Source organism: Oncorhynchus nerka, linkage group LG27 (assembly GCF_034236695.1).
Source record: "Oncorhynchus nerka isolate Pitt River linkage group LG27, Oner_Uvic_2.0, whole genome shotgun sequence".
Taxonomy (NCBI): Eukaryota; Metazoa; Chordata; class Actinopteri; order Salmoniformes; family Salmonidae; genus Oncorhynchus; species Oncorhynchus nerka.
This window is the reverse complement of record NC_088422.1, coordinates 91,870,217-91,883,138: the sequence shown is the minus strand read 5'-3', so window position 1 is coordinate 91,883,138 and position 12,922 is coordinate 91,870,217. Positions and strand designations below refer to the sequence as shown.

The following is a 12,922-nucleotide window of genomic DNA, read 5'->3' as shown; positions in this document are numbered from 1 at the left end:
TGACTGGCTGAGTGCTTTTTTTGTTTTGCGGAGCGTGGGAGCAGTCGGATGATAAATTGAAATCAGTGGTGTTGGAATGCAGAGGCTGACATAGTGATAGATCAGAGAGGGAGAGATCTCCGCTGCCAGGCTTGCCAGCCAAGCTGCTGGGGAAGTTTTCACTTGGGCATAGCAGAGTTGGATAGAATCAATAGGATATTATAGAGTATAATTCAACCTAGCAGTGCTGTTTTTGATGGATGTGTTTTTGCAATCAGTAAGTCAATACTGATTAGACTGGAAAGAGAGGAACTATAGTATCTACAGAATACTACTACAGCAGAGAATACTACTACAGCAGAGAATACTAGTAGTGCAGCAGAGAATACTAGTAGTGCAGCAGAGAATACTAGTAGTGCAGCAGAGAATACTAGTAGTGCAGCAGAGAATACTAGTAGTGCAGCAGAGAATACTAGTAGTGCAGCAGAGAATACTAGTAGTGCAGCAGAGAATACCAGTAGTGCAGCAGAGAATACCAGTAGTGCAGCAGAGAATACCAGTAGTGCAGCAGAGAATACCAGTAGTGCAGCAGAGAATACCAGTACTGCAGCAGAGAATACTCATGCAGTATACTACTACAGCCCAGAATGCTACTACAGTATACTACTACAGCCCAGAATGCTACTACAGTATACTACTACAGTCTTCCCAGGTACAACGAAGATGAGAGAAAGCAGTGCTAAAAATACAATTTAGGGACTCCTCTGGGGCTCTGTACAACCCAACAAGAACACAAATGTAAACCCCTAGTGTCTGTCAGGGGGATAGAAGCTGTATCTTCAGGCCGGGGTCAGGGACAGGGCGACCAGACACTATTTGTGTTGTGTGTCACTGTGGCGTCTGTAGCAGTGTCTGTAAAGTCATAAAGCGAGCAGTGGTCCCAGTGTGACGCTCACTGCCATGTAAATGTGACAGGTTTATGCGCCCCGCATGTCACCCCCCTCTCAGGAAGGCCTCGGAGAAGAGAGGGAGAGCGAGTCAGAGAGATGGCGAATTGAATCAGAGCGACTGTTGGTTTTACTGCTACGCACTCTGACAAGGGCCTTTTTATTAGCCTTGGAAGATGGATGGTGTACCAGCTAGTGTGATATTAGTTTATATGGGGTACGTTCAAGATTGGAAATTAAATGTTTTGAAAATGTTAGAAATGTATAGAAATTAGGTTAGTTCAAACATACAGCCTACAGTAGTAACATGCAAGGTATTCTTAGTGTCCCATCAATAGTAAATACACTAAATAGTGGTGTTACCCAGAAGGCTCGGCCCACCAACAGTAAGTAATGGTAGTGTTACCCAGAAGGCTCGGCCCACCAACAGGAAGTAATGGTAGTGTTACCCAGAAGGCTCGGCCCACCAACAGGAAGTAATGGTAGTGTTACCCAGAAGGCTCGGCCCACCTACAGGAAGTAATGGTAGTGTTACCCAGAAGGCTCAGGCCACCTACAGTAAGTAATGGTAGTGTTACCCAGAAGGCTCGGCCCACCTACAGGAAGTAATGGTAGTGTTACCCAGAAGGCTCAGGCCACCTACAGTAAGTAATGGTAGTGTTACACAGAAGGCTCGGCCCACCTACAGGCTCAGGCCACCTACAGGAAGTAATGGTAGTGTTACCCAGAAGGCTCAGGCCACCCAGGCTCAGGCCACCTACAGTAAGTAATGGTAGTGTTACCCAGAAGGCTCAGGCCACCTACTCAGGCCACCTACAGGAAGTAATGGTAGTGTTACCCAGAAGGCTCAGGCCCACCTACAGGAAGTAATGGTAGTGTTACCCAGAAGGCTACCCAGAAGGCTCAGGCCACCTACAGGAAGTAATGGTAGTGTTACCCAGAAGGCTCAGGCCACCTACAGTAAGTAATGGTAGTGTTACCCAGAAGGCTCAGGCCACCTACAGTAAGTAATGGTAGTGTTACCCAGAAGGCTCAGGCCACCTACAGTAAGTAATGGTAGTGTTACCCAGAAGGCTCGGCCCACCTACAGTAAGTAATGGTAGTGTTACCCAGAAGGCTCGGCCCACCTACAGGAAGTAATGGTAGTGTTACCCAGAAGGCTCAGGCCACCTACAGTAAGTAATGGTAGTGTTACCCAGAAGGCCCACAGAAGGCTCAGGCCATAGTGTTACCCAGGCCACCTACAGTAAGTAATGGTAGTGTTACCCCCACCTACAGGAAGTAATGGTAGTGTTACCCAGAAGGCTCAGGCCACCTACAGTAAGTAATGGTAGTGTTACCCAGAAGGCTCAGGCCACCTACAGTAAGTAATGGTAGTGTTACCCAGAAGGCTCAGGCCACCTACAGTAAGTAATGGTAGTGTTACCCAGAAGGCTCAGGCCACCTACAGTAAGTAATGGTAGAAGAAACACAGACAACCCTAACTAGAACACCCACTTCATCCTTCTACCTCTGATTACTGGGCCTGTGTGGTTTCCACTGTGAGCAGTTAGGCAGTTGACCAGAAGACTGTGGTTTCCAGTGTGTGTGTGTGTGTATTTGTATTTACAACACTCTGTTCAAGGACTGTGAGCGTGGGTTTAACTGCCAATTTGCTCCCTTGGGCTTTGTTTACTCTACAATGGTTAGGACCGGCAGTGGTTGGTTCCTGAAGCTTATTGTTCTTTGTATATTTTCCCTGATTGTTCATTCCATCTCTGAGATTCATTTGCTTTTACACGAGGACAGAATATTACCATCCGTGTGTTTTTCTGTATGATAATTCAACCCACTTTCATTTTACAATGGAAACTGTAAGGTTATGTTTCTTTCCAGTTTCCTGTATCTTTTCATTGCTTTTTTTCCAAGGTCACACTTTCAACCTTGTTATCGTGGCCGTTTTTAGCCCTGACCTGGGCTTGGTGTGTCACCTGCCTCAGCCTCACGCTCCAGACACACCTTCCCTATCACTTTATCACTCACACTCTATCCAGGATGCTGGTTGCTGTTGTTGGATACCACCCATCCCCGGAGTCTACTTTCAGGGCTCTACTCGGCCAAACAGCCTAAATGGGTGGAAGCGCCACGTTGCGCCAAAACAACGCTCTTCCTCTATACCCCGACAGGTCACCTGACCCCCAGCGGGGCCCCTGGGCTCCTGGCTCAGAGATGGGCGGCGTTGCCAGGCTAGTGTTTCCGTTTCACGTCAACCACCCCCTGTCGTGCCACTCTCCCTCTACGCATATTGACCATCATGCAACATTCCAGGGTGGTATATAATAGGCTACCCGCCTTGATGTCCCTGTGCGTGATATCCACCCCACGTAGACCAACCCAGCGACCCTGATTACACTCTGTGAATCCAAGGGGGGTTCCTCTCTGAGTTACACTAACAATTCATTTATTAGAACCTTTCCTCTCCTGTTGGGAGAAACCTGGCACAAGCACCCCTGAGATATCAAACCACTTACCGTACTGTACACAGTTAAGTGTTGAGAATTCAATTCACACACCAGGTAATAAGAACCTGCGGTCTGTTGGGGATGATGATAATGATGTAGGGTAAAACACATTTCCTGCTTCTTTAACTCTACAGGAGGAACCCCCCTCCCGTTTCTTCTCCACTGAGCATGTTTACCACTGGATGCATCATTTCCCCAAAGAAAGACTACAAGATGGGGGGAGGAGGGGAGGCAATCAACATAGAAAAAGATGTCCATGCTCTTATTCATTTACATATCAGGGCTCATGCCACAGCAGGCGCCTCACATGTTTTGGGCGAGGGGGGACTTGATTTCCAATCATGACCCTACAGTTGAAGTGGATCAAGGGATGATGTTTGTCTGATGAGGAAGGGGATGCTGTATGTATGCATGTACACACCAGACATTTAATTATTGATGTAACCAACCTGATTCAATTATCAGCTGTATTTCAAAGCAGATGACAGTCCAAGGGGAATTTACTGTGTATATTAAACGTGTACACTCTTGTGATGGGAGACGAGCATGCAGGCGCTCTGGGACCACGGATAGAGGGAAGGACTTTAAAGTGGCAAGGGCGGAGATGTATTAGGGGGAGGAGATGAGTGGGACGGGGGGGCAAAAGGAGTAAGACTGACTGCTCCATGGGCCTGCTTTAGCACTAGCAGGGAGGGAGGTTAGACCTCCTCTAGGGAGCCTACCTCTCCACCCTCACCAGATGAGTCTCTGTACACTCACTCCATCATATCCCCTGATGCCTGGAACACCAGGGGGTATCCCTAAACTCTAATCCTGCTCTCATGCTGTGACCCCAACCACCCTCTCCACCATATCCCCCCCTGTCCACCCGTCCACTGCAGTTGTGTTGTCCTACAGCTCCATCCCTTTATCTCACCAGCCAGAGGGTCCTCAGGCAGAAAGGAGGCCACCCCCCCCCCCCACCCATCCCAAATGTTTCATCTTCCACACGTCTCTGATGCCTTAGTTCCACTTTGCTCTATTTTTAGGCTGTTATGCAGTTAGTTGGCTCTTTGTTGACGACGAAGAAAAAATAAAGTGTCTTCCAATGAGTTGAGTGTGATCTGGCAACGCTGTTGGTAGCTGTAGGTTTTCTACTTCCTGTTGAACCACCATACCACAGTACAACAAGCCCTTCACTTGTCCTTGGGTTCCCTTACTATGAGCTGTTCCACAAAATACCTTATCTGTGCATCATAAAATAAAAAATATGCCAGGTTTTAGATCCCAGATTTCCAATATGCTGCAAACACCTGTTGAAATGGTGCAGGGAGTGTAAGAAATGAATATGGAGATACCGAGAACTCATGCGGACAGCTCCACATCACCCAGAACCCATGAACTCATGTCTAACAGTAGCTCTACAGTGGACCACTTTGCTTTCTCTGTGGCGCGAGCCTCAATGAAAAGCAGCTTTAATGCCACCTTCTCAGGAGGGAAACCCCATGTGTATCATGTTACTGATCTGTGTTTTGTGCCTTGGGCAGTGGGCGTTCTGTAACCCTTATAGACTTTATAAGAAATCAGATGCCTCTCCCGTCCCTCATGACTCCTCTCACCACGTAAAAAGGTGTCAGAAACAGAAAAGCTTTTTTCTTAAAGGAAAAAAGTCAGAGGTGGCCCCGAAGAGGAGGGTGGGGGAACATCGTCCTCCTCTTGAACAAGTCCAACGCTCGGCCAACCGACGAACGAGAGGAAGCAAGGGACCGGGAGATAAAGAACAAACAACATGTTTCATCTGCCTCGCCATCTTTCTCGTTCCCTCCCTCGTTTTTGTCTTGAAGACATTTGTCTGTCTCTTACCTGAGTTTGTATCTTTTGTCGACACATCAAGAGCCTCTCCAAATGTCACGAGCTGTCACAATTCTATTTCCTCTGATGTTATCGGCTGGAGACTAGCAAGAGAACATGGCCTCTTGAACAAATGAATGACTGAAATGGTCTTCGCTTTGCTTCCATCAGCAACCAATTGGATACGACCACACCACGATCGTTCTCGCTTGATCAGAACCCCCCACAAACGCTGTTTCAGAACATCTCCTCAGAGGAAGCATCACGAATCAGTCAAGATCGCAGTCTGTCTGCCATCACACGTGTTCTTGTTGAAGTTCTATGAAAGCTTGGATGTGTTCCTTTAGCTGCTTAACTGACCATGATATTTTGCCAAAAAGGAATGAAGACATTTCCTTTAAATCTTTTAGCTCTATCAGTATTTTTGAAGCATCTTATACCAGCTCTCTCCATTTCATGTGCCATATCTCATCCTCTTCTGCTGAAGAGCGTGACCATTCTCTTCCCTATTTCTCTCCTCCCTCCTTCCCTCCCGGAGTTAAAAGCGCTCATTCTGTAATACGCCATTAGTGTAGCCATGTGGCTCTGTTCAGCGACATTACATGAACCCAACCCACAGACAGAAGCAGAGACTGTTTCCTTCACTTCTGAGACTAGTTCTACCATTATGCAACACTTGGCAAGACCTCTCACTCTCCAGGTTACATAGTAGCGACTTTGAACACTGCCTGGTGACGTCATTGTTGACCTGAATCCTAAATAACCATGCTTTCTTTGTATATAACAGCAATTAGATGTTTGAAAGCCCATCAGCCTGCCAATGAGCTAAGTGTCCTGTGGGTGTACGTGTGCCGAGAGGGGACTTTCTAAAACCCACGGCCGTCTACCCGTCAGACAAAGTGGCAGCCCATTCTGCCAGTTATGTTTTCATATGCCCACAAAGTTGACGTATTGTACAACTCGTATTGACATTACTAGAAGCTTAGGCACCAGTTACTTCCCTTCTAATCAAACTTGAAAAGGTACTGGAGATATTTTGTTCTGAAGAGTTCCACTGATATCATTCAGCTGCCTGGAAAGTACAGTATGTTTCATTGTCCATTATTAAGATTCTTCTGTTATTAACAGTTTCCTTTGAATCTTTTTGTCTAACTCTTTCTTATACGCAGTACCCAGATACCTGGTTGAGCTAGAGGATAACTTTCCTCATTAGCTCCTAACTAACTCTTTCGTATACGCAGTACCCAGATACCTGGTTGAGCTAGAGGATAACTTTCCTCATTAGCTCCTAATGCCAGCCATTCATTACCAGTGTCACACGCCCTAATGACACAATTAATCTACTAGAAATAGACCATCAGAACAGCTACAGTAGAAATCTAGGATTGTCCTCAATTTCTTCCTTACTGTAACTGTCCATGGCTGAGAATAGATGGAAGACTGTGATTGTGACCAGGAGACTGAGACATGTCCTGTTCTCTGTAATACCACTGAGACTAACATTAACAAGGAGGAGACTGAGACATGGCCTGTTCTCTACAGTACCACTGAGACTAACATTATGGTTTTCATCTACTCGCTGTATGCCCGGTGCCAACTTGGACATAGTGGTCCTTAGCACGTGGCTGCATGCCAGTGCCTCGCTAGGCAGCTCCGGAACCTCTCCACCCAGTTGACTGCCATCTTTCTAAACCCTTTTCTTTCTCTTTATTCCTTATTCCTTCCCCGGCAATTTGCTCCGGGTTCTGTCTCCAACAGAATGGTCATCCTCCAGCTGAGCCTTAAATCCCAGAGGACCGAGGGGAGTGGAGCCCCGGCCCAACGGAGTAAGCTTGGGCGGTATGCAGATTCATACCTTCATACCGACCTTGTGCCAAACCGGGATATTCAGTAATACCGACACAGAACACAAGGGGCGCTGTTTTCAAACCCCACTGATACCCGAAGGTTAGCAATGCTAAAAAGTCCCATAGAGAATGCTAACTAAATGCTAACAAGCACATTGTGAAGATTTTCTACAGTCTGACCTAAACTACACAACTAACTCAAAAATGATACTTACTGCTGCACACACAACAAATATAAGCCGCAAGGCTCTTGATCCAAGAGGGGATTCTCTGCAGCTAGATAGTTAAATAGCTACTAAATTAGCAAACCAACTGCAGAGCATTTAGCACATTTTTGACAGTTAACTTAATAGTTATAAGATATCTAGCTGGCAAACATTTAGTTGTGAATTCCATACTGTAATTTGTGGGACGGGGGGGCAAAAGGAGTAAGACTGACTGCTCCATGGGCCTGCTTTAGCCCTAGCAGGGAGGGAGGCTAGACCTCCTCTAGGGAGCCTACAGTGACTCACAAGGCCTCAGTCTTTTGTCCTAGTGTGCTTGTAAACAAACACCACATGTAAACTTGATAATGAAAAATGATGTGACAGGTGAAATGAACAACACGATCTTTATCTCCTAATATATTGCACAAGTTGACTGCAGGTATTTATCATCTTTATCTCCTAATATATTGCACAAGTTGACTGCAGGTATTTATCATTATCTCCTAATGTATTGCACAAGTTGACTGCAGGTATTTATCATCTTTATCTCCTAATGTATTGCACAAGTTGACTGCAGGTATTTATCTTTATCTCCTAATATATTGCACAAGTTGACTGCAGGTATTTATCATCTTTATCTCCTAATATATTGCACAAGTTGACTGCAGGTATTTATCTTTATCTCCTAATATATTGCACAAGTTGACTGCAGGTATTTATCTTTATCTCCTAATATATTGCACAAGTTGACTGCAGGTATTTATCATCTTTATCTCCTAATGTATTGCACAAGTTGACTGCAGGTATTTACTTAAAAAGTAGCTACAAATATTCACATCTGTCAAATTTAAAAAACTTCACTGGTATTGAAAAAACGTCTCATGGCTTTTTCCAAATACCCTGGTATACGGTGTGTATATACGGTATACCGCCCAAGCCTAAAACCGTCTCTGACTGAGAGCGTCCTACGTACACATACAGATATACAGCTGTATAGACACACACACACACACACACACACACACACACACACACACACACAAATGGACACACACAACTGTCATAGACATGTCAGGACTGTTTATGATATGAGGATATGACCTGTGAAAGTCACACGATGAACAGATGTGTAAAATGAACAGTTCCCAATGCTTTCCCTGCAGCAGCCCAGTCACACCGACAGACTGACAGCTCACTCTGTGTACTAGTCAGTAATTGCTGTGAATGATGCCTCCTCTACGTTCCGTCTAATGGCTCGCGTCGTTACAGAGAAGCTGTAGTGAAATGAACCAGACTTAATGTATTTCCTAGAGTTATGAATCAGATGGATGTATATCCTCCTCAGGCCCTCTTTGTAAAATAGCTTTATGTTTATGGAGTCCAGGTATTCCCAGTTGTTGGCTGTTTCTGTGATTGAATATTTTGTTGATGATTAGATTGTTTACATTTTATATTGGCGTGTGTTTTTTATTATTGGAGGTGAGGAGAATTTTCTCTCAGTGCCCAAGGAAAATATGTTGTAACTCTGTAGATTGACACTTATTTATTATCTTCCCTTTACTCAGATATACAGGGGAATCAATTCCCTGTGTGTGTGTGTGTGTGTGTGTGTGTAATGTACAGCAAATCCCACACCACTCTGTTCAATATCCAAGGTCATGGCACTGCTGGAATCTGTCATATAAACAGATAGTCTAGTCTGCCTGAATAAGCATCTCCTCAGTGTGTCATGGTGGATATATGTACTATGGTCAGCATACATTTGCATATAGAGTTGTATTTCTCTATATATATACCCCATATGTTCAGTTTCTATGCATTTTGGCATTGCCCTCAACTTGATTCCTTTGACCTGCAACCAATGGAAATGCCACAGTCTCTCTGACATTCTTTCCCTGTGTTGTCTGAGTCGTCTAGTATAAAATAGAGAGCAGATATACCCATGTCTAACCACAGATTGTTCTGAGAAAGCACCAAATGACATTTTTTCACATTGCTGTGGGTAGACTGTGGAATAGCGCCAGTACAAGTGCATTAAAACATTATAGGGTGGGTTTGACAGTTTGTATGGAGCTTTAAGGTCACGCTTTGCTATGTAGAATATGTACCAAGTCTAGACTGTATTTTCTATGTGTTCATACACCAGTCAGTGGTGTTTGTGTGTTGCTCCCCTCTTCCATTAGAGATGTTGTGCATGTTTAGTCTCCCTCTTTTTGTATTGTGTTTCGTTGTGATTATTCCAGCGTGATATTAGTGTGTTTTTGTGATTCCTTGTCATGCTGAGAGCTCTTTTTTTTTTGTCACGTGGTTATTTTGTGTGTTTCTTCTGTTTTCTATTTTGTTCTCCTTTATTTCGCTGTCCTTTCCTTTCTCTTCTTCTCTCTGTTCCTTTTGGATGCCCGCCGTCCGTCCACCTCTTTCTCCTTCTCTCTCTCGCTGTCTTCTTCACCTCCCTTCACCTTCCATCCACCTGACCCCTACTCATCTCCCACCACTCCACCCTCAAAGATGTAGCCCTCCCCACCCCTCCTCCCCCCTCACTGACTCCTGACACTACTGACCATGTAACGCCAGGCTCCAGAGGTGTGGCTAACCCCACTGGCCCCACCCCCTCCGCCCCCCGTGACGTCGTGGCCTCGCTGGTCTCCACCCGCTTCATCAAGCTCACCTGGCGCCCTCCTGCTGAGCCCAACGGAGAAGACCTCACCTACTCTGTCTACTTCAATCAGGAGGGTACCAACAGGTAGGGACCCTACACAGTACAGTATTACACACTACTCAGTGTATTATAGCAGGTAGGCCCTCTATTCAGTACAGTACATCATACACCCTGCTGAGGGCCCCTATGGCATACACCCTGCTGAGGGCCCCTATAGCATACACCCTACTGAGGGCCCCTATATTATGCACACTGCTGAGGGCCCCTAAGCCATACACCCTGCTGAGGGCCCCTATAGCATGCACCCTGCTGAGGGCCCCTATAGCATGCACCCTGCTGAGGGCCCCTATAGCATGCACCCTGCTGAGGGCCCCTATAGCATGCACCCTGCTGAGGGCCCCTATAGCATGCACCCTGCTGAGGGCCCCTATAGCATGCACCCTGCTGAGGGCCCCTATAGCATGCACCCTGCTGAGGGCCCCTATAGCATGCACCTTGCTGAGGGCCCCTATAGCATGCACCTTGCTGAGGGCCCCTATAGCATGCACACTGCTGAGGGCCCCTATAGCATGTACACTGCTGAGGGCCCCTATAGCATACACACTACCCAGTGTACAGGTAGACTCTTGCTATGTAATGGTGTGTAGTCTGTAAATACAATACTGTCCACTCAGTAGAAATCAAGTGATGTAGTATTGCTTGCCTTCTTTTGATAGTGTGTGCACTAACTGGGCTGTTGATAGTGTGTACACTAACTGGGCTGTTGATAGTGTGTTCACTAACTGGGCTGTTGATAGTGTGTTCACTAACTGGGCTGTTGATAGTGTGTTCACTAACTGGGCTGTTGATAGTGTGTTCACTAACTGGGCTGTTGATAGTGTGTACACTAACTGGGCTGTTGATAGTGTGTACACTAACCGGGCTGTTGATAGTGTGTTCACTAACCGGGCTGTTGATAGTGTGTTCACTAACTGGGCTATTGATAGTGTGTACACTAACCGGGCTGTTGATAGTGTGTACACTAGCCGGGCTGTTGATAGTGTGTACACTAACCGGGCTGTTGATAGTGTGTTCACTAACCGGGCTGTTGATAGTGTGTTCACTAACCGGGCTGTTGATAGTGTGTTCACTAACCGGGCTGTTGATAGTGTGTTCACTAACTGGGCTGTTGATAGTGTGTTCACTAACTGGGCTGTTGATAGTGTGTTCACTAACTGGGCTGTTGATAGTGTGTTCACTAACTGGGCTGTTGATAGTGTGTTCACTAACTGGGCTGTTGATAGTGTGTTCACTAACTGGGCTGTTGATAGTGTGTTCACTAACTGGGCTGTTGATAGTGTGTTCACTAACTGGGCTGTTGATAGTGTGTTCACTAACTGGGCTGTTGATAGTGTGTTCACTAACTGGGCTGTTGATAGTGTGTTCAATAACTGGGCTGTTGATAGTGTGTTCAATAACTGGGCTGTTGATAGTGTGTTCAATAACTGGGCTGTTGATAGTGTGTTCACTAACTGGGCTGTTGATAGTGTGTTCACTAACTGGGCTGTTGATAGTGTGTTCACTAACCGGGCTGTTGATAGTGTGTGTGCGCGCACTAACTGGGCTGTTGTGTGTGTGTGTGTGTGTCTCAGGGAGCGTATCCTGAACACCAGTCGGCCAGGTGAGATGCAGGTCACCATTCAGAACCTGATGCCCGACTCCAAGTACAAGTTCCGGGTGGTGGCACACAACAAGAACGGCCTGGGAGAGAGCTCTGCCGTCCTCAAGGTGGCCACCCAGGGTGAAGGTAAAACACACACACACAGACAAACATAATGTATACTCTACAAATAAACACTTACACAGGGATAAACATGAACCATCAACCAGACCACCCCACTGTCGCTCAGAGGACTACAGTCCTCTCCTCTCTAGGCCGTAGAAACATCCTCTGTAGTGGTTGTTCATTTCCTTCCAGTTACTTACCTGTGTGTGTGAGAGAGGTGTGTGAGGTGTGTGTTTAAACATGACCGCCCATACTGTGGCTCAGGAAGAAGGGTGTGTGTGTGTGTGTGTTTGTGAGCGAGGTGTGTGTTTAAACATGGCCTCCCATACTGTGGCTGAGGAAGAAGTGTGTGTGTGTGTGTGTGTTTGTGAGAGAGGTGTGTGTTTAAACATGGCCTCCCATACTGTGGCTGAGGAAGAAGGGTGTGTGTGTGTTTGTGAGAGAGGTGTGTGTTTAAACATGGCCTCCCATACTGTGGCTGAGGAAGAAGGGTGTGTGTGTATAGTGGGGTATGGTAGGCAGGCTGAATTAAAATGCATCCTCCTTCCTTCCAGTTCTCCAATCCGTAATACCTCCTCCGTCAAACATTGACACTGTATCCATTCACAGTGTATACCAGGCCTTTTTAGGATGTTGTGACTGGAGCGTTTTCCCCTCACAGCTCTACAGTAGACATGCTAAGGGCTTCCCCCTCCATGGCACAGTGGAGGTGAACACCCTTCTATTCATCTCTCCTTCTCTCTCCCTCACAGCTCAGCCTATTCATCTCTCCTTCTCTCTCCCTCACGGCTCAGGCTATCCATCTCTCCTCTCTCCCTCACGGCTCAGCCTATTAATTTCTCCTCCTCTCTCCCCCATCACGGCTCAGCCTATCCATCTCTCCTTCTCTCTCCCTCACGGCTCAGCCTATCCATCTCTCCTTCTTTCTCCCTCATCACGGCTCAGCCTATCCATCTCTCCTTCTCTCTTCCTCATCACGGCTCAGCCTATTCATCTCTCCTTCTCTCTCCCTCACGGCTCAGCCTATCCATCTCTCCTTCTCTCTCCCTCACGGCTCAGCCTATCCATCTCTCCTTCGCTCTCCTCCCTCACGGCTCAGCCTATCCATCTCTCCTTCTCTCTCCTCCCTCACGGCTCAGCCTATCCATCTCTCCTTCTCTCTCCTCCCTCACGGCTCAGCCTATCCAT

The 12,922-nt window shown here is 46.5% G+C and overlaps 1 protein-coding gene across 1 annotated transcript in view; it reads left to right on the top strand.

Annotated features, from left to right (window-relative positions):
• The window catches only part of neo1a (neogenin 1a), a 145,800-nt gene that overhangs the window by 34,167 nt on the left and 98,711 nt on the right, over nucleotides 1–12,922 (top strand). Inside the window, exons 5-6 of the mRNA XM_065011183.1 lie at nucleotides 9,819–10,053; nucleotides 11,601–11,755. Coding sequence (XP_064867255.1) covers nucleotides 9,819–10,053; nucleotides 11,601–11,755 — 390 coding nt within the window. The remainder of the gene's footprint in view (nucleotides 1–9,818; nucleotides 10,054–11,600; nucleotides 11,756–12,922) is intronic.